At 44.6% G+C, this 22,766-nt stretch overlaps 1 protein-coding gene across 1 annotated transcript; it reads left to right on the plus strand.

The window, feature by feature from the left end:
* The first annotated feature begins 9,411 nt into the window (after positions 1-9,411).
* LOC144827353 (uncharacterized) lies at positions 9,412-15,368 on the plus strand. Its single transcript, XM_078685700.1, has 2 exons — positions 9,412-12,533; positions 15,119-15,368. Exon 1 carries the CDS (start codon positions 9,417-9,419, stop codon positions 10,686-10,688), a length of 1,272 nt encoding a protein of 423 aa, XP_078541826.1. The 5' UTR covers positions 9,412-9,416; the 3' UTR covers positions 10,689-12,533; positions 15,119-15,368.
* The last annotated feature ends 7,398 nt before the right edge of the window (positions 15,369-22,766 follow it).

The raw sequence follows: 22,766 nt of genomic DNA on the forward strand, positions 1-22,766 counted from the left end.
CCCAGGAGTCTCAACAGCAGGGCCGGTGCCAGGGACTATTGAGGTAGCTCGACTGGCGAGGGCCGGATGCAAAGGCAAACCCACTGGAAGACCAGTAGGGGCCCCTCCTGAGCCCGCAGGGCCCGAAGGTGCCCTAGTGGGGAAGGGCAACCCAAATAGGAGGTGCCTTCCCTCCAGGACTAGACTGGCTGAAGCAGGCACCAGGCGTTTTCCCAGTGGGCCAGAAGGGTGTGGGGGGGGGCGGGTTTTGACCTGTGGGGGCCGGTTATGTTACTGGGGGTCCATTTTGCAGCAGTGCTGCAATATCAGCCCCCTGTTACAAAAGTGGCAGTAGTGCTTAACACTAGCACCACCCCAGGGCTGGCACTTCTCTCGGTAGCACCCCATCTCCCTCCCCTAAAACCCCCCGGGCCAGTTAAGGGGAATTGACAAAGCTGATTTCCATTCCCAGTCCAGCTGTGATGACCTCATTAATTCTTAAAGTTGGCAGGTCACTCCAGCTCCCGGAAACTCGGGGAGGTGTGTAGACGGTAGAGGCTCAACCACAGAGCCAGGGCTCGAGTGTCGATGCTTCCTCATCTCGTTGGATGACTTCTTGCTCTTCTTATTCTTGTGGGACGTACCGGAATGGGATGACTTTGACTGCAGTGAAGATCAATGGCTCTGCAACTGATCCCAGGACCCTCCTCTCAACCAGGATTGAGACTGTTGTGGCTTTACATGTCGAATGGCACAGATCTGAAGGGATCACTCCCTCAAGGACTTGGGGTACATGGCACGAAAATCGACACAAGTCTTGGGGTCAAAGTTACAAGCCTCTATCGCCACCACAACGTCACTTTCCACAATGTTGTGGTGGTGATAGGGGCCTCACCTTATTTACAAGGCACCCTTTCATGCTATACTTAGCGTGAAAGGGGAGGTCAATGAGTGTTGCTGTGGGCGGTCCACTGCAACACCCATTTATTTTGATGCTGCCCCATATTTACAAGGGTGGTGTAAATATGGGGCAGTGCCACAATTAAGAACAGGGTAAACCTGGTCTTAACATGGCGCAACAAGGAGAAATGTTTATTTTCTCCTTGTTTTTGCTGTTTCCATGTGTGCTGTGTTGAGCAGCACACATAGAAACATCAAAAGGCTATTGATTGTTTAGGTGCAGGAAGGTGTCCGTTCATCCACATAAACAATCATTTAAAAAAAACTTTTGCAACTTCTGTGTGTGCTGCATTAAGCATCACATATAGAAGTTACAAAACACCATTTAAAGATTGTTTATGTGCAGGAAGACACACCTTCCTGCACATAAACAATCACTCCCCTCAAAGCAGACACCCTTGCACTGTGATGCAAGGGTGGCTGCGTTGGCGTTAGACAACTAAATTTAGTGCCAGCGCAGGGGGAAACACAGGGCTGCACCATGCTCTTGTAATTATATAGCAGCCCTGCGTTTCTAAAGAGATGGAGCATGTCTTTAGCCTTCTTGGCTTAATGACTCGCTTCGCCACTTCCCAGTAAATATGCCCCTTGGTATCTTGATCATGCTCAAGGCACCAGAGATAGACAGGGTGCGGGTCTGTCACTGACAGGGTTTGAATGAATCCAGCCTTCCTTGTTGACATCTCTGCCACACGAGGAGACAAGTCTCAAAAACGTTCGATAATTTTTTTTAAAGAGTCAAAAAACGGCTTAATCAAATCAGGAATATTTATTTAGCACACATATCACCCAGAAGTCTCATGGCGCTTGCGGAATACTCAGGAGTTGGTTTGGACGAGGAAAGTCGATTAATTTCAAACAGCCATGTTTTTAGCTCCCTGCTAAAACTAATGTGGTCAGAGATAATACGTACGTGTAGAGGCAGTTTATTTCAAAGAGCGGGAGCGAGAAAGGAAAAAGAGCTTCATTTCTTTCTTATGGCACAAATTTTGAGGAGGTGTTAGATGAGATTTGTTGCAGGATCTCAGAGCCCTGAAAGGCCGGTACCAACTGAGCTTTTTCCAGTAATCATGACCACTGCCATACATGTTCTTATGCGTTAGGCAAAGAAACTTGAAACGAGTCCGCTTCCTTACAGGAAGCCAGTGAAGAAGTCTTAAGTTGGGTACCGAAGGGAATCCCGACGGGAGATTCAGCACTAACCTGGCAGCAGCATTCTGTAGAACCTGGAGCCTAGTGAGAAGATCTTCATTTATTGAAGACAACAAAGGGTTTCCATAGTCCATGCGGTTGATAAGCAGTCCCTGAACTAATGGCTTCCTGGCTTCCATCGGAAGCTATTTAAAAACTTTGCGCAAATTTAGCATAATGCCAAAACAGGAGCCAATTAGGTGGTTGACCTGGTCTTTCATTGACAATTGGTTGTCCTTTTGAATACCTAAGTTCTGAACTGTTCATGTGCCTTGCCAAAGAGAACTATTTCAGTTTTTCCACCGTTTAGTTGTAAGTGATTTGAGTTCATCCACCAATCGATATGGATCATGCAGTCTTTAAAGTGTGATTTTGTATCTGTTGGATCTGGGCCAAGGGTGATTAGAACCTGAGTATCATCGACATATGACACTACATCGAAGCCATAGGATCTGATCACCTTGGCCAGTGGGGTCAAGTATAGATTAAAGCGGGTCAGGCACAAAATGGAGCCCTGCGGCACTCCCATCCTGCCTGGCCTATTGCAGGAAACGATGTCACCAATCTGAACATCGGTGACTTGATCCGTTAGATAGCTCCTGAACCATTATTAGGCCTTCCCTCAGACACCAAATCTCCCAGAGCCTTAGTTCTAAAATGCTGTGGGAGATGGTGTTGAAAGCAGCAGATAGATCTAGCAGGACGAGAATAAATGATTGTCCTCTGTCCAATGCTAGCCTGATTTCGTCTGTGACCTCTACCAATGCTGTTTCTGTGTTATGGGGACCCTGAAACCAGACTGTGATGGGTCCAGTAAGTCATGTCTCTTCAGATGAGTGATGAGCTGTCGGTTGACTAATATTTCAAGCATCTTCCCAAAGTAGGGGAGTAGCGAGATTGGGCGATAGTTTGTTAGAAGTTTAGGGTCTAAGGTGGATTTTTTTAGGATGGGCCTGACTCTAGCGGCCTTCCATATCTTTGGGACGACCGATTGTGACAGTGAGCTATTAAATAGGTCGGTGAGATGATCAAGAAACACTGGCACAATGGTTGAAAGGAAACGTGGTGGTACAGGATCCACAGGTGATCCGGATTTTATTTTTAGCATAACTCTGGCCACATCTTCCGAGTTGCAAAAAGAGAATTCTTCTAGAATGGGAGGAGAGCCCGTGGAAACTATGGAATGATTTCCCTGGATGTTTATGTCTTCTTGTGACAGAAAGGAGCTATGAATTACACTGATATTGTCATCAAAAAATTTGGAAAGGGAATCCGCCCATTTCTGTGGGATAGAGGCGGATGACGGCTGGAGGCGACGTGAATTCTTTTAAGATTTTATAAAGCTCCTTATTGGAGTTTGCTGACTTTTGGATTTGATTTAGGAGAAACAATTTTTTAGCTTGTCTGATGTTCTCCTGATAGCTACGAAGGATACTTCTATATTTTTCACGGTCAGTCGGGCTTTTGTTTTTTCTCCATTTCCGTTTTGCCGTCCTACAGGAGAGCTTTGCTATCTTCAGTTGCTATGTGAACCAGGGTGCGGTTCTGGGTTTAAATTTAACTTTAGTAAGGGTGGCAACTTTATTTAGCGCGAACGTTATAGCTCCCTCAAGGGAGGTTGCTGCCAGATCAATGTTATCTGCTTGACATTTAGGCGGAGGATTGAAATGAGTTGAGAAAGAGATGGGAGTAACTTTCCTCCATGACCTTCGCCATTTTAATTTATTCCTGAACTCGGTTTTAGTGATATGGGCTGGGATGGTAAATTTCAGAAGATCATGGTCTGACCATAGTAGCGAAGATGGAGGTTTTAACGGGATGCCAGGGAAGTTTTTAAATATTAGATCGAGCATGTGGCCTGCAGAGTGGGTGGGACTTTCCACCATTTGGACAAGCCCCAGAGTGCTCATATTGGTAATGAGCTGATTGATATTTTGGTCAGATAGAATCTCTGCACGGTAATTGAAGTCTCCTATTAAGATGAAAAGGTCAGTGGCTAACACATGTGGAGCAATTCTCTCTAGCATCTTGTATGTAAAATCGTTTTTGGGGCGGGAGGTCTATATACTAAAGCTCCTCTCCAGGTACCCTGAGATGGACCGTCTATTCTGAAAATACATATTTCTAATTGACCGGTACTCGTATATTCTAAAACGGTAATGGTCACACCAGGGGTTGTAGTAATAAGCAGACCTCTTTCTTTTCTGTCCTTCCTATCCACCCTGGTTATGTTATATTAGGGTAGGAAGGCAACTACCACATCTGTGGAAGAGTGTTTGTGTAGCCAAGATTCTGTTATAAAACAGATATCTGGTGACTCCATATCCATAAGGCTCCATATTTCCATGGTATATTTTGGAATGGAGCGTGCATTGAAATATATCCCCTTTAATGATTTGGAAGTTTTTGTGTGAGCCAAATTACATAGTATTTGGGGTGTGCTCAATGGTGTTGGTTCATTAAAGTATGGGTTGTCTTGAATGTTGCTAGTAGCTATGTTGCCCTGTGAGGCTAATTGTTCTGAATAAAGTTTATTAAGATGTTTAAGCTCTTGGCTAGAGTATTTTATCCTTGCCATTGCTGGGCCACTCACCAGAACGCAGGGGGCATAAGCGAGAGAGAGTCCTGGCGTCTGGCAGCGGTCTGGCGTGGACGGGCGCAGACGGGCTTGTCTTTGGCGCACCGCTGCGTGCGTCCGCACCCTGCACCGCCTTATGTAGATCTGGGGAATGTGGTGCAGAAGCTGGAGTGCTGACTGCGCTTCCGGGCGACCGACCGGAAGTAGAGTGTTAGCCTTATCTTCCCTCTGCTCAACCGGCACAAGCCGTGGCAGAACTGGGACTGCGGCTACTACCTGAAGACAGAAAGTTGAGAGGATTAAAAGGGAAGACAAGCTACACAAATGGCGCAATTAAAATTAAGAATAGCAGCTGTGAGATTTTCATGCAGCTGGTAGGAATCGATTGCACTAATCTGGCGTGATCAAAACATAGTGATGACAGGCATAAAACAACAGGACTAACCCTGTAGCCAACACTCAACAGAGTGTCTGATGCGCGTTCGTGCCCTACACTGCCTTATGTAGACCCGGGAAATGTGGTGCAGAAGCTGGAGCGCTGACTGCACTTATGGGCGAGCGACCGGAAGTAGAGTGTGAGTCTTACAGTCCCTCCACTCAACCAGCACAAGCCGTGGTGGAACGGGGACTGCGGCTACTACTTGAAGAAAGAAATTTGAGAGGATTAAAAGTGAAGACAAACGACGCAATTATAATTAAGAATCAATCAATCAGGGGTTGGTAAAGCACACTACTCACCCGTGATGGTCTCAAGGCGCTCAAGGCGCTGGGGAAGGTAAAGAGGGTGGGGGCTGCTCCTGTCAGTCGAAAAGCCAGGTCTTAAGTGCCTGTTTGAAGGTTTGCAGGGTTGGAGAGTGTCTTATGTCTAATGGGAAAGAGTTCCAAGCTGCAGTGTAAGAGAAAGCTCTACCTCCAGCTCTGCTCCGGCGAATGCGGGGGACCTCTGCCAATGCGAGGTCGGCTGAGCGGAGTTTCCTTTTGGGAGCGTGGAAACTCATTCGGTTGTTGAGGTATTTTGGTCCGATGTTGTTGAGGGATTTGAAGGCGTGCGTGAGTGGTTTGTAGGTAACTCTCTTCTCCACGGGAAGCCAGTGGAGTTCTCGCAGGTGTGGAGTCATGTGCTTGTGGCGTGGTAACCCTAGGATGAGCCTGGTGGCCGAGTTTTGGATGGTTTTGTCATGTATTCCTATAGGTTCTGAATCGATCCCCCTATTCCCTATTCCCCCTATTCCTGACCCTATTCTAGTTAAACAAACTGAGGAAAATTGAATTTTGCCTTGTCATATGTGCCTACGTGTTCCCCATCCTATGTTATATGTGCATGATCGATATGCATATGTCCCCCTATGATCGATTAAAGACGCAATTATAGTTGTGTCCAACGTTAGTATGCCAGTTTCCAGTTCCTGTGAAAGCAACGAGTATTAGGCCTATGTTGCCCACGTTTTACATTATGCACGTTAATTCATTGAATTGTCCCCGTTTCTAGGCCTCAAAAGGGCCCGGACACCAGATCCAAGCTCCAGTCTCCTGAACCCACTCCGAGGAGCGATGCAGCCCCCACCTGCATCCCTGACCCTTCACTTACTTCCTGCCGCGCAGCGCGGTGCCCGGCCTGGCTCTGCCTGCCTGTCTGCCAAGAATATGTTATGCCTCTAGTTATCAGTTCAGCTCTCCGTCTTCACATTCCTAAGCTAACGAACCGCATAAACAGCTTCAGCTATAGTCTAGTCTTTCTGTCTCCATGCAAGAGAATTACTGTATTAATATTCATAGAAGATTCATAGCACACGCAATACATGAAGAATATATGCATGCACCAGTCTTAGTGTCCAGTAGCTTTTGCCCTGATAACTTTTAGATTCTATCAACATGTACTCCAAAACACCAGATACCAGATATGCTATAGGTACATGTCGTCCTGACATCGCAGACTTCCGTCTCCTCTTCTAGTGCAGAAGTCATAGCCCCCAGTGCTCCCCGGTAACACGTCATGGCCCGTTTTCGCGCACCACTAGGTTAAAGGTTCCAGCTGCTCAGGTAGCCCCCTCTATGTATCCACCCACTTTATGACACTTCTGTGACGTTCTCATCACATGTCTACGTGCACGCCCTGTGCACGCCTTCTTTTCACGCCCATGTGTTCTTATCTTACGCTTGTCACTTGTTACGCCTACTGTATGTAATGTAATTGTGATGTTTTACTATATATACCTTGTACTGTTGATGAAACGTTGCAGCTGCCTTCTATGCCATTCTATTTCAGGCTGTCCCGATCCTGTCCCTTCCCTTATGCCTGAATAAAGCCCGTTCGACTCAGATACATCGGATCTTGCCTCTTATTTATTGAGCTATCTGTTTTATTAATGTATTCAAAAATAGTACCGGTAATTAATTATTTATTTACCACATAATGGCGCCCGAATAGGGACGTGCCCTTTCCCCACGCGCCGGCGATGTAACGCAGGCCCCCTGACCCTTCTACAGCCGTGACGGAACTCTACCGTGCACGTGCAGATATTTCTGCTTAAAGTCTCCCTCAGGCCCACGGAGGAGATGGAAACTGCGGTCCGGCATCCAGACGAGGCGGTGTGGAATGCGGTTCGTCCCGACCAGAGCCCAAGCCGAGAGAGCAAGGTCCGAGGTATCCGGAGGCCCACCTGTTCCTGAAGTCCGAAGTTCGTAGTCCGACGTCGTAGCAGTCCAGTCCAGTCCGAGGCCTTCAGTTTCTGCTTCCCGGTGAGTACCGTTGCGGGGGAAGTATCTAGACAGGATCATTAGTTTGTTCCTGGTCCGATGGGTTTGGGTACACAGATCCAGTCCGAAGTATTCATCTAGGTGGATACGGTATGACGTGTCTCTTTATGAGACCGGTATGTTCTGTACTGTTTTAGCAGTGCATCCAGTAATTCTAGTAAGTCCGTTCTCGAGAAATTCATGTGTTATGTTTTCAGTGTATCTGCTCGAACTGTCATTAATGTATTTTTTATGTCGTGGTATGAGTGATTTGTTTGCCATTTCATTACTGTGATTATTCTGTATTGTGTTTAGTTTAAGTACGACCCGATTATGCCTCTGTTTTCGAAATTACGTCAGATCAAAACCAGAAAAGGGTTACTCGAAGAATCAGTTCCTGTCCCTCCTAGGGACAGTCCTGGACATTATATGTATCACAAGCATGGTTTAAATGCCATATTATATCTAGACTTATGGGTGGATTACACCAAACATCTTGAAGAGAAATATAGATGGCCTGTATCAGGTACATGGGATGCCGAGTGCATCATACGAGTAGAAGAAGTATTATGGAAAAAGAAAGCCAGACAGTCCCAGAAAGATGCCATCGAGTTATGGCGCAAAGAATCTCATAGAAGAACCGAAAAAGAATTCAGAAAAGCAGAATTAAGTAGGGAATCCTCAGAAAAAGCCCAAGAAAGGGAATTAATTGAAGAAGGTGAACGAGTTAGAGCAGAACAGTCAGACAGACAGAGAAATGCCCTTATTAAAGGTATGTATCCTCTTCTTGCCGAGGGCTTGCCGAAGGCAACCCCGGAAGCACCCTGTAATCTACCGCCACCATTAGTCCCGATTAAGCTACGTCATAAATCGACCGCAGCTGAAATTTTTCTCTCGTCCTACTTGGACGACACAGTCCCAGAATATGCAAATCATATTCCGCCTGCTCACCCTCCGCATCCTGTAAATAATGTAATTCCTGTTCCTCCAGCCACTGGTCCCGGGGGTCAAGTTAATGTGCCAGTGCCCCCGGACCAGCCCACATTAAATGTACCCGTTTTGCCAGTCACTCTGCCAACACGTACAGTATTAACTGACGATTCCAGTTCAGGAGGTGCGGGGGGAGGTGCTCCTATCACCCCACCTCAAGTAAGACGACTGACGCCGCGAGACGCAGCGTTACAGCGTACGCCAAAGGTGGCTACATACGCAGACCTCAAGAGACTTCTTACCGACTGTATATATGATCCAGTCCCAGGCGAAGATCACATGGTATTATATTCAGTACGTTTAAGACGGGTTGCCAACTTTTTGGTCACCCTGCCCGACATGAAGGATCATCTAGACAGAATATATCGTTTTGTCCGTACAGGAGAGAATCCAGGAAGTATTCACGAAGCTATGGCACACAGAAAAGCCGAGATTCAACATATGATTTTACAGTTCTTGATTAACTGTTTAATAAGAGAACAAGATTATCCTGATAAAGATCAAGACGAGATGAAAGGTCTGACTAAGTGGAGTGACAATATAGCCGAGGGAAAACACAAGACACTAGGTAGTATAGAAAGTATGTACAAGAAAATTCGTAAGGAAATTATAAGTATACACCAGAAGGAGGAAGCAAAAAGAGCAACCGAGAAAGAGAATGACTCTTCCAGTGAAGAGGTAGACAGCGAGAATCCCTCCAGAATAGCGTATGTAGGTAGAACTAGACTTTCCGACCGACATTCATGTCTAGATTACAAGAAAGTTTTTCCTCCTCCAGTACCAGAACAGTGTTCTCTTGAACAAGTATTCCAGGCCACCGACCAAATTCTGAAATCACGAATAGGTTATAGCGAGCCTAGTACCATGCATGAACAAGAACTAGCCCGATCAGCAGTCCGATGGACTAGTGATTCTACCACGTTTCCAGACGAAAACGTTTCTGAAGCTGCCCCCAGCCGAGCAGCGTCTGGTGGGTACGTATATGATCCAACACCTCATTACATTGTATGAGGGTCAGCATTCTGATCCAGGTCCTTTACATGATGTGCTGAACGAGTTACTCCAATACAGATGGAAAGGTCTAGGTACAGATTTAATTAGTGTCATACTAGAACAGCGCCACAAATACAGAACGTTCTTGAATCCACATTTTGTTCCTGTTCCACCCCCAGTAAGGAAATCATTCTACATAGATAGACAGAATCCGTTGCGAGAAGTACATCCAGTTAAGGGAGAGGGGGGTGATCTAGAACGAGTATTTGTTTACACCCCTATCACGAAAATAGAACTTCTGGAAATGAAAAAGTTAATACCTTGTCACGATAAAGATCCAGCAGGGTTCCACCGTGAATTAAAGGACATGCTCCGTATGGGAGAATACACGTATCCTGATATCATTAAAATGTTAAAGGTCCTGTTGCCTGCGGGCATATATGAAAAACTTAAAGAAAAAGAATGGGAGGTGGGAGAGAAAAAGATAGATTGGACCGCATTAGAGACTGAAGATAACACACGAGTTCCAGGTACCGGTCTTGGGGATAAAGCTAAAGCATTGCCCGAGTTATTGATACAAGTCTTGCCAAGATTACTAGCCACGACAAAGGAAGACTGGGATGCCATCTCAGCCTGTAAACAGAAACAAGACGAAGATACTAGTGATTTTTATTCTAGATTTGAGAAATGTTTCATTATTAATAGTGGTCTGAAAACAAGTAGTGAATCTTATCCACATCTTTTTGTTACCAAGCTAGTCGAGAATTCAAGTCCACAAGTTAAAAATCGAGTACTGAAAGTCGAAAGTACCTGGCAAGCTAATACTCCGTCACAGATGCTCCAGATGTTACAGTATCACCAGAACAGAATTAGGGAGGAGCAGGAACATGAAAGAAGACGTATGAAAGACACGAAAATGAAAGTACTAGTTGCACAGTCTGTTCCGCAAGACAGTCAGAAGAGGGGTACGAATCAAGCTAGTCATCCGGCAGCTCCCGTTAAAGGGACATGCAATTACTGTAAACAGCCAGGTCATTATATAAACGAATGTGCAGTTCTGAAACACAACATAGCTACTGGTAAGACAAAAGAGAGACCACGTCCTCCTAGACAAGAACAAGTTTCACAGACTTCCCAGCCACCGCAGAACGCACAACAGACAGTTACAGTACCGCAGCCTATAGCTGCCACACAGCACGTTACACAGCAGATGTACCAGTCCGCACAGTCAGAGTATCCAGATTATCAGCCGTATTCATGAAACAGCCTAGAGAGGGAGGTTGGCTTGCCTCTCATCGAGATTCCTGTAGTTCAAGAGGGTCCCTATGTACATAGTCAAGTATTAGGGAAAGACAGAAAGTTTCTGATTGATACAGGGGCAAGTAGGACTACCATCAGTCATGACGAGGTTCCAGGGGCCCCACTCTCAGGCTCTAGAAATGTTTCCCTTGGATTTTCAGGAAAGCCTATTGTTAATGAAATATCGAAACCAGTTACTCTAGAAGTTGGTCCATTGTCCCGAACTACAGACTTGTTACTAACGAAATCCTGTCCAGAGAACTTACTTGGTATAAAGACTCTGAAAGAATTAGGAGCAGTTATATGCTGCTCCCCAGAAGGGGTGCGACTGTTTTTGAGAGATTTTAAAGGTCATTATGTATTACGTGATTTTGATCCACGATTATTGAATGTACCACAGCATTTATGGGCGCAAGGTCCAACTGATGTAGGTTGTATGCACATCACACCCCATCGTGTTACTCTGAAACAAGGTGTTGTATTACCACGAATCCGACAGTACAAATTGCCACCTGAGGCTGTAGCAGCCTTATCCCAAATTATTGACGAGCTTATTGCTCAAGGAGTAGTTGTAGAAACTGACTCCAATGTATGTAATTCTCCTATCATTCCGATTCTAAAACGTACTGATCCAAATGCACCTCCAGTTTATCGATTAGTGATTGACCTTCGAGAACTTAATAAATGTATCATACCCCAGTACCCAGTAGTCCCAGATATTTCTTCCCTATTAACTGCTATTGATTCAGAAGCTACGTTCTTCACTGTTATTGATCTCAAGAACGCATTCTTTAGTGTCCCCATTCATCCAGACAGCCAATTCCTTTTCGGATTCTGTTTAAATGGAAGGAGCTATAAATTTACACGAGCTCCTCAAGGTTTCACAGAAAGTCCTAGTATTTACAGTCAAGCGCTTAAAAGACAACTAGACAATATTCACATGCCAACTGACACTGCTCTGCTCCAGTATGTCGATGATCTATTGATCACAGCCCGTTCTGAACGTGACTGCGAACGTGCGTCACTTACAGTCTTGTATTTCCTGGCCGAGATGGGGCACAAGGTGTCCCCTTCTAAATTACAATTCTGTGTCCAGCAAGTGGTCTACCTAGGACACTTACTGTCCAAGAGGGGTAGGCAGTTGACACCTGACCGTATCCAGTTAATAGCACATCTTCCACAGCCCAAGACTCAGAAGGAGGTACGAGCTTTTATCGGCCTCACTTCTTATTGCAGACAATGGATTCCTCAGTATGCATTTCTAGCTAAGCCACTGATACAGTTAACGACACAGGAGGCAGCCGTATCGACTGTCCTCCCTTGGACCCAAGAACACACACTTGTTTTCAATGAGTTAAAGAAAGCCTTATGCCAAGCACCTGTTCTAGCAACACCAAACTACAGTAAGCTTTTTACACTTTTTGTCACTGAACGTGATGGTACTGCATTATCTGTTCTCACACAAGATCAAGCAGGACAATACAAGCCCTGTGCTTATTTCTCTAGCACATTAGATCCAGTGGCCCAGGCGCTGCCTGCGTGCCTCAAGTCAGTTGCAGCCACAGCTCTAGCTATCAGACAAAGCGATTCCATAGTGTTAGGACATTCCCTGACAGTACAAGTTCCACACTCTGTGGAAGTTCTTTTAAACCGAACGCAGACTCAGCACTTGACAATTGCACGTTTAACAGGATATGAACTGACATTGTTTCAGCCACATATAGAAATCAGACGCTGCAACATTTTAAATCCAGCTACACTGTTACCGTCAGTTACCCCAAATCCTGCCACACATGACTGTGTGGAAGTTGTTAACACCATGACAAAGCCAAGACAAGACTTGACAGACATTGCATTACCTGATCCCGACCTGACACTTTATGTGGATGGTTCATGTATGAGAACAAGTACAGGAGAACTAGTAGCCGCGTATGCAGTGACTACTGAAACTGAAGTTATAGAAACACATCGTATTGACACCCTGTCTGCTCAAGCAGCAGAGCTCATCGCTCTGACCCAAGCCTGCATACGAGCCAAGAACCTGAAAGTAAACATATACACAGATTCACGTTATGCATTCGGAGTCGTACACGACTTTGGAGTGCTCTGGCAAGAAAGAGGTTTCATGACCTCTCATGGAGCCAAGATTCAGCATGGCCCCCTCATTCAAGCTCTGTTAGATGCAATACATTTACCGACAGCTATCGCTATCATGAAGTGCAAGGCACATACGAAAGTCACTGACATCATTTCCCAGGGTAACGACCTGGCAGATCGAACAGCCAAGCTTACAGCTCAGACTCCAGATATTCCAGTTAACACGACACAGACAGACATTCCCGATCAGACTACTTGTATGACAGTTAAGGACCCTACACAAGATGTACTAGATATACAGTTACATGCTACTCCCGATGAAATCAAGAAATGGTCTGAACAAGGAGGGGTCCAGACAGATCAAGGATGGTTGACGAAGGGAAAAGCCACATGGTTTCTCCCCGACTCTATGGTTCAAGTCATTATTAACACCGCACATAGTCCAGCACACTTAGGAGAAAAGGCCATGTTAGACAGTATTCAGAACCTTTGGTTTAACAAGCATTTACGAGCAGCAGCCAAGCAGAAAGTGCGTACCTGCATGATTTGTTGTCAGTTCAATCCAGGTAAAGGTGTCCCGGTGGAACAAGGTGGATTCCATCCTCCTGACCACCCTTTTGAAGTCCTCCAGATGGATTATATTCAGATGGAGCGATGTCGAGGTTTCAAGTATGTCCTCGTAGTTGTATGCGCTTTGTCCAGATGGACAGAAGCATATCCAGTCCCAGATTACACAGCTGCGACCACTGCCAGGCAGTTGGTTCGTGAGTTTTTCCCCCGCTATGGATTGCCTAGGGTCGTGTATTCAGATAACGGTCAGCCATTCTCATCCGAACTCATGAAACAAGTATCCCTTCTGTTAGGGTACCAATGGAAGTTCCATTGTGTACGACATCCTGAAGCAGCCGGTCTCGTAGAGAGACATAATCAGACTCTGAAAATCCGCATTGCCAAAGTATGCGCAGAGAAAGGCGTAGATTGGATAGTAGCACTGCCAGTCGCTCTTTTCTATATGAGAATGGTCGCTCACTCCCGTTCAGGTCTGTCCCCTTTCGAGGTAGTGTTCGGTCGTCCCCCAAACATGTGGGGTACACCTAGACCACGTACAATAACTGATGTTGACAGTAATATGCTGACAGATTACCTGGCCTCCTTGATGTCTGCACTACACTCTTGTCGTTCACAGGTTGCCGCTGCTTTTCCAGACAACACCGAAGTGAAACCGCATGAGGTCATACCAGGCGACCTCGTTTTGATTCGTAATTTTGATCGTTCAAGTCCGCTGGAGCCCCGCTGGAAGGAGCCCCGACTTGTGTTACTGACAACAAGGACCGCCGTGAAGATCGAAGGCAGGAAGGGGTGGTTGCACTCCAGTCATGTAAAGAGATTCCATGGACTCAAACCAAAGACTGTTTTCAAGGACTGCCCCGTTCTCAAGGACTGCCCAGACACTGAATCTAAACTTCCCCTGTTAGAGAAAACTCCGCAGCAGGAGTATAAAGATAAACTAAGGTCTAGTAAGTCAGCCAGTTTAATTGTCTAAGTCCCTCTCGGGTGAAACGGTTAGACAGGTTCCTGACATGTATGAGATAGACCCACACAGTGAGAGAGTTAGTCAAAACTCTAAGAGAATACGTTATCAAAAGAATCTTCGAAGTAGATGTATTGTTACTTTAATTTTTATGCTGTTTCTGAGTCTTATGGTTACCTGCATAAGTTATGCCTTACATTTATGTTTTCCTATTTCACATGTACATATGTTTTCTAATGTTACAGTAGAGCACACTTTTAGTGACCTGCCTCCTCACGAGTTATCCTATCGTCTTGCCATGCGAAATAATACGTTTATCCGAATGTTACACTATTCACACCAGACCAGCAATGCCACTAATTGTTGGGTGTGTGGTCGACTCCCCCCTTTCCAGACACCGAAGGGAGTTCTGCCACTCTTTCCCTATCCATTTTCACATAATGGTTCGTGTGGAGCATGGTCCACGTTAACGTCATCCTCAAATGATATGTTTCTCCTGAATCAGACATGTTTCCCAGACAAGGAAGGACCTTCCCATAGAACAGGGTTAGATCTAGAAAACGAAGTATATGATCTAGGTCATTATTCCTCGAATTTCATGGTTTTGAATGTTCAGTCCGAGACTACTCCAGATTTGCCTGCTATTTCAGTTCTACCCGTTAAAGGTGAATTATGTGTCAGAAAGAATGGTTCCGCACATGTAGGTCATAGTGATTGTACTACTGTGGTCGAGTATAGTGACAGTGGGAAATCTATTTTCAAAGCCTCACGTCATTCTTATTTTGTATGTGGCCAGACCGCATATGTTCGTCTGCCCCTAGATTGGGATGGAACATGTTACATTGCCTTCCTACTGCCACCCGTTTTTCTAGCCCCATCCGATTATCACAGAAACACACATCTAGTACACGTTAGACATAGAAGGGAGACTGAGTCCCCAATTGTCGATCAGACTGAAACTGCCTTAGAACAGTATCAAGACTTCAATAAAGGTTTCTTTTTCTTCATAGGTCCTGTTCAGAATAGTAAGTTAATACGTAGGCTAACCAGAACCCTTGAAGCAGTAGTGAATGAGACTACTTCCGCTCTAGGTAACTTAACTGTAGAGCAATCTGCTATGAGATTTGTCGTGCTCCAAAATCGTCTCGTCCTTGACGTCATACTGGCCGATAGGGGAGGAGCTTGTAGAGTCATCGGATCTAGTTGCTGCATTTTCATTCCTAATAACGCACCGTCTGTTTATTCAGCTATAACCAGACTTCATAAAATTGCCCATCAGTTACACCAGAATCCAGGCACCTGGACATGGTCCGGTTGGCTCTGGAGTATCATATCTGCCTGGGGATGGAAAGTATTGTCATTCCTGGGCATAGCAGTAATGATCATATTCAGTTGTTGCCTCTGTTTACAATGTGGCCCTGCGATTTGCGGCTTGTGCGCTACCTCTTGTATTCCTAGTCCTAAGTCCCGTTCCAAGACAATTCGAGACGAGCAAATGATGCTCTATGAACAGATAGATGGTATCATGAATATTGATGTTTCCTGATGGAAACGTAGGGCACAAGGAGGGAATGAGGAAAATTGAATTTTGCCTTGTCATATGTGCCTACGTGTTCCCCATCCTATGTTATATGTGCATGATCGATATGCATATGTCCCCCTATGATCGATTAAAGACGCAATTATAGTTGTGTCCAACGTTAGTATGCCAGTTTCCAGTTCCTGTGAAAGCAACGAGTATTAGGCCTATGTTGCCCACGTTTTACATTATGCACGTTAATTCATTGAATTGTCCCCGTTTCTAGGCCTCAAAAGGGCCCGGACACCAGATCCAAGCTCCAGTCTCCTGAACCCACTCCGAGGAGCGATGCAGCCCCCACCTGCATCCCTGACCCTTCACTTACTTCCTGCCGCGCAGCGCGGTGCCCGGCCTGGCTCTGCCTGCCTGTCTGCCAAGAATATGTTATGCCTCTAGTTATCAGTTCAGCTCTCCGTCTTCACATTCCTAAGCTAACGAACCGCATAAACAGCTTCAGCTATAGTCTAGTCTTTCTGTCTCCATGCAAGAGAATTACTGTATTAATATTCATAGAAGATTCATAGCACACGCAATACATGAAGAATATATGCATGCACCAGTCTTAGTGTCCAGTAGCTTTTGCCCTGATAACTTTTAGATTCTATCAACATGTACTCCAAAACACCAGATACCAGATATGCTATAGGTACATGTCGTCCTGACATCGCAGACTTCCGTCTCCTCTTCTAGTGCAGAAGTCATAGCCCCCAGTGCTCCCCGGTAACACGTCATGGCCCGTTTTCGCGCACCACTAGGTTAAAGGTTCCAGCTGCTCAGGTAGCCCCCTCTATGTATCCACCCACTTTATGACACTTCTGTGACGTTCTCATCACATGTCTACGTGCACGCCCTGTGCACGCCTTCTTTTCACGCCCATGTGTTCTTATCTTACGCTTGTCACTTGTTACGCCTACTGTATGTAATGTAATTGTGATGTTTTACTATATATACCTTGTACTGTTGATGAAACGTTGCAGCTGCCTTCTATGCCATTCTATTTCAGGCTGTCCCGATCCTGTCCCTTCCCTTATGCCTGAATAAAGCCCGTTCGACTCAGATACATCGGATCTTGCCTCTTATTTATTGAGCTATCTGTTTTATTAATGTATTCAAAAATAGTACCGGTAATTAATTATTTATTTACCACAAAACCAACAAGTTAACTAGCAGTCAGCCCATGAGGCAGAAAACCCCCATGATGCAGATACCGTTATCTGACGCAGTCACACTACGGCACAGGAACGTGTTATCTGATTAGGTCATAACGCTTGCGATCTAATTAGACAAGCGATATTCCTCCAGCCCCTGATAAGGCATACGGAGTTCTCATAACAAATCAAACCTATGACAACCTGGGCAAAACCCTGCGGCCATTGTTTTGATTTCACCGAGAACTTCAGTAAAAGAATGTGCTAACGAGCAAGTCGTATGACATCCTTATTGACGTATCTATGTCCATCCTTACGTCAATCTCGGCACCTTAAAGGTATAAATATTACCGATCTTGCCCTATGCAAACACACGCGTGGTGACGAGACGGAGCAGCCATACTTGCCGAAGCCAAGAGCAGAGCAGACCCCGCTGGCAGCAGCCCCGCCTTCCTGACGCGCTGAGAGACGCGCTGCTTTCTCCTGCCGAGAATCCAGCACCGGCGTTTCTGGGTAGCCCTCGCAGGCAGCCTGGAATATCGAGACCAGAGAGAGAGATACCATTCCTCATTCATCCTAAACTTCCAGGTACAGAACTGAATAACCCCTCACAGAGAATTCTTTAGTTATTCACTTGGCAAAAACAAACTTAACTTAAACTGTAACTTTCTATTCCCGCCCACGTATTAGGCTTAGGTCAGGTACACGGGGTAGGCGTATCTAGAAACACCAGTTGAGCACGTTTAGTCAAACGTATATGTGTATGTAATATATTTTATTCATTTTAAAACATCTTATGGCTTAGAAACCATATCAATGTTTTTACAGTATTATTTTATACTATTGCTTTTAATGTATGCACTTTACTTAGCTATAAGTATTGCAATAATATCGATCCATTTCTCTTGTATGAGAAAAGAGACTGATCAATAAATAACACCTTTTTATTGAACACGCCCGTCTCTTCCTTTTCTCTACATTCTGATGAGACTAAGAATGCACGTACTGACTGAGTAAAATAAATTGCCTTTTGTTCACACGACTCTCGAGATTTACTCTTGATTAGGGGAGAGCAAAGTTGTCATGTTCTATGGTTGTCAGAAACTAAATCCCTTCTTGTCTAATCAGGGAAGTTAAGTCCTCCTTGAACATTCGAGAAAGTTTCTAGTGAACTCTGAGCTAAGCTGGCAAACCCAAAACTTTAAGTCTAGTATCGACAGTAGTAGACCTAGTTAACGTCTGGCCTAGGCCTTTACTGCTGTAGGTATTATTCCAATGCGCAGAGCCTATTGGGATGATAGGAACTACACTACATGGCGCCCAACGCGTTTGGAAAGGGCGATAAAACTAACGTAAGACATTTAGAGTAACTCAGTCGTGCTTTCTCACTCAGACCCCTTTTCCCAAATACTCCAAAGACGTCTGGAGTGGGTGAAAGGTTATATCCGCCAGACCTCGCAGGAGGGAACTCCTATGTATGGGTCTTGGTATAGTCAACGTTGAAGGATACACTGTTCCAAAATATTGTGCATCTAATCTTTGTTTCCATAAGAAACCTGATCTGCAAACAAAAGAAATAACCTTCAGGACAGTAAAATGTCAGACAATGAAGAAGAAAGAGAGGCAGTTAGATTAGCAGCTGAACTCGCAGCGGCTGATGCTGCAGCACTAGATGCGGACGGGGATATAATACTCATCCCGGTCATCAAAAGGAGATCTATAACCCTGAAACTTATAGAAAATGGACTGACACCTAGAGGTGGCACAGTCATATTCGTAATTGAAGCACACGAATATCGGCAGACAGAGGTATACTATTCATGGATACATTTTCCAGCAGCAAATGCTGTAACAAAGTACTTCCACTATTACAAAATAGAGGAACCTCCTAATGAGTACACTTCTTTCGAGGAGGTGGAAGTACCACTCAAATTTCAAGAGCATTTGCTCTTATTTGATGGCGCCCTAAAACATAACAATCACATCACCAGGCTCGGTCCTTTAGGTAGACCAGGAGCAACGTGGCCGGTCCTAGCCGGATACACACCACATCCAGACATCAATGGGATGTCTGCAGCAGAGCTGTTAACACAGCTAAAACAATTAATAAAAATTCATAGACAATTAGTTCAGTATGTGATGCGGACATCAACAATTCAGCCAGCGATTAAACTTCCACAGCTGACCCCTCACCAGGGGAACACAAATAAAATTACACCACAGAACATCCAATCCTGCCTAGGTAAAGTACCGGCTAAACGGGAACAAATACCATTCTGGCTAGCGCAAAAAATCACCCAAATAGAGGCGGTGTTTCCTGACACCACCCCGCTAGAAAAGCACAGGATTCTGACTATCTGCCTTCCAATGGGAATCGCACCACACATTGAGGACTGTGACACTTGGGGTACAGTCTTTGCTTCCATCTACACAAAAACGCACGGTGTTCCATCCATTTCGGTAATACCAGATGTGCTAAAACAAATTCAAGATGAATATGGTCCAGAACCCGCTTTAACTCTTGGTATGAAATTACTAAAAGACTTCAAGCAGGTCTCGGCTATATTATTAGCCAACATAAAGGGAGAAGCAGCAAACGTGGCGATCCGCCAGAGGTTAAAAGAGACAGATATAGCAGACCAACCAGCTGAAATTGCCAGAATCATAGAAAAATCCTATGAGGAACTAGGTAGAGATAGTTTAGGTGGAATACCAGTAAAACCACAACTGACTGAAAGTCCAGAAATTTTTTTTTTAATAATAATTCACCAAAAAAGAACTGGGATGGAAACAAACAATCCAATCCTAAAGAAAAGAAATTCCAGTCCAGAGGAAGGTCTCCTAGGCGAAGAGAGAAATCTCCGAACCAAAGACACAGGTCACCCCAGAGTGACCCCTCTGGGAAAAGATATAACCTTAGAAATAGGGATAATATAAAAAAGCCTGATAGATATCAAGACATTGATACACGTCCCTCTCAATCTTTTCAGACTTCCTCGCAGAAATCGGAAAGAAGAGGACGATCAGAACAAAGAGAAGAGCACGCCAAGTCCAAAGACAAGGAACCTGCTCAACTAAAAAAGAAATTACAATTTCCAAAAAAGAAGGTAGCCAGTATCAAGGTAGTTAACAATGCCGAGAATACTGAGGACACAACTGAAAAACGGAGAGTGGGCTCAGACAATGCTAGACAGCGCAGCAGAAGTGAGCATAGCTCGCAAAGTCCTTATGAATCATCTGGAGACAGTGGACACGAATGAATATCTTCAAGTGGAAACTGCGGACACCAGAGTTAGCAAACCTCACAAAATATACGAAATAACATTGAGTATAGAGGGGGATAAGACTAGGAAAATAAGGGGACTATTTTGGGATAATCTCTCCAAGGGCTATGATATCCTTCTAGCTGAAAAAGACTGGCCACCAGAGTTTGTCAGGGAGTGCCCTCATGGCGAAGAAGTAATAATGCCTGCCTTCTCAAATCAAATTCCAATTCATAAAAAATACACACTTGCCAGAAAATGGGCAGTGGCTCTAGCTCCTGCCTTATATAAAAATCATGTAGGATGGGATGAGGACTCTCCTCCTCACAAAATCCAGTTAAAATCACAACCAACTGCACAAAGGCAGTACCCAATTAAGCAAGAAGCTAAAAAACAGGTAAATGAAATACTAGATCAGCTAGAATACCAGGGGGTGATTGAAACTTGCACCTCACAAATGAACAACCCTTTGTTTCCGGTCTCCAAACCAGACAATTCATATCGTCTAGTTTTGGATTACCGACACCTTAACACATGTTGCAAAACTTTTGCAGTGCAAAACTCACACAGTGCTGCACTAATGAATAACATAGTGCGCAAAAAATACAAAACAACCTTGGACATCTCTAATGGATTCTTTTGTCAAAACATAGCACCAGAGAGCAGATATTTAACTGCATTCTCAATAAATGGCACTCAAAAACAATTCTGTCGGTTAGCCCAGGGGTACAAGAACAGCCCGGGGGTATTCTCAGCGAGAGTAACAGAATTACTACAACTATATGATGATGAAGCATTATCTTATGTCGATGACATTTACTTAACAGATGATGACTTGGAAACTCACTTGAAGAGAGTGAACACCATAATACTTGGGTTCGCAGCAGAGGGTTACAAATTCAATTTTAAAAAATCCAGAATTGCCCATATGACAGTCCTATTCTTAGGATATGAGTTATCAAGTGAAGGCAAAAGCCTGGCTGACAATTTCCTAGAGAAATGTGCCGTAATCCAAGCACCTAGAACACTAAAAAACCTACAGTCGATTCTAGGCTTCCTAAATTTCGGAAGAACATACATTGCAAATTACGCAGAAAGGGTCAAACCCCTTTATGATCTGATAAAACCAGATTTTAAAAGATCCAATTGGACTCAAATACACACAGAAATTTTGAGATCCCTACAAACAGACATGCTAATTAAAACAAAATTAGAAACACGTGATAACACACGCAATCTTGTGATTCGAGTCATCCCAGGAAGATGCGGATTCACATACCTGACCTCTAATGAGGGAGAAAAGGTACCAATTGCATTCAAATCACACTTGTACACAGAAGCTGAACAGAAATCCAGCAACAAAGAAAAAATTGTTCATGCAGTTCAAACCGCAATAGCTAGAGAAAAAGATCAAGCTGACGGTAGACATATCACAGTCAGAACAGCAGAATCAGCCTTTGAGGCACTAACAACACCGTGTAATTTACCAACAACAACATTGAATCCAAAGTGGATACAATGGGTGAATTCAATCACAACGGACAAAGTATACTATTACCTTGATCCAGAACTAGAAGAGTTGAAAAATCTAGAATATGAAGAAACATATCCTCTGCCAATCGATATTCTGCCTTTACGACATTACGCCTGTGTAATTTATACAGACGGACATGCTCAACCTCCCGTTTGGGGAGAACAAGCATACAACCCCACATGTGGGATTACAAAAGAAGTGTGGCGCGGAGGTAAACTAAAACCTCTATTAACAAAAACACACTCAGTAGAAACTAATTCTGAACAACAAACAGAAATAATAGCATTGAAAATGGCGCTAGATAATGCGGATCGCGAATTCCCGACACTTATAGTGTCAGATTCATATTACTGCGTCAAATCATATAACAAGGATTTGCAGACATGGATTCAAAACGGTTACAAAGATGACACAGATGCACCAATAAAGCAGAAACTGCTCTGGGAACAAATAGCTCTTTTACAAAAAGAACTACCAAAGACTCACGTGACACACTCACTGAGTCATCAGCGTGATGGCGTTCACGTTGCAGGGAATTCATTGGCTGAAACAGCCACAGCGGCAGCAACTAAAACGGCTCCCGTAGATCGAAAAAAGCGTACATTAAAATACATTGACGGTGAAACAGTGCTGGCAGTGAAAACGTCATCAAAAGGCGACTGCTCAGCGTTACCGATCAACTATCCACTCAATTATACATACATAATCGATGCAAACTCCGTCCCTTTTGCTCGAATCCCTGGAGTGGGGGATAGAGTGATTCCAAACATGGACAGGAGAAACTTGTTAATCGCAGACGCACATATGGGCGAGGGTCTCAGACACCTCAAACTAAAAGATTCTCTGGAAGAATTACAATCGCGGTACTGGTGGCCAGGCATGAGCCTG

Source organism: Lissotriton helveticus, chromosome 4_1, assembly GCF_964261635.1.
Source record: "Lissotriton helveticus chromosome 4_1, aLisHel1.1, whole genome shotgun sequence".
Taxonomy (NCBI): domain Eukaryota; kingdom Metazoa; phylum Chordata; class Amphibia; order Caudata; family Salamandridae; genus Lissotriton; species Lissotriton helveticus.

Coding starts and splice junctions, on each gene's coding strand:
- LOC144827353 (XM_078685700.1), top strand. CDS start 9,417: ATGATCCAACACCTCATTACATTGTATGAGGGTCAGCATTCTGATCCA.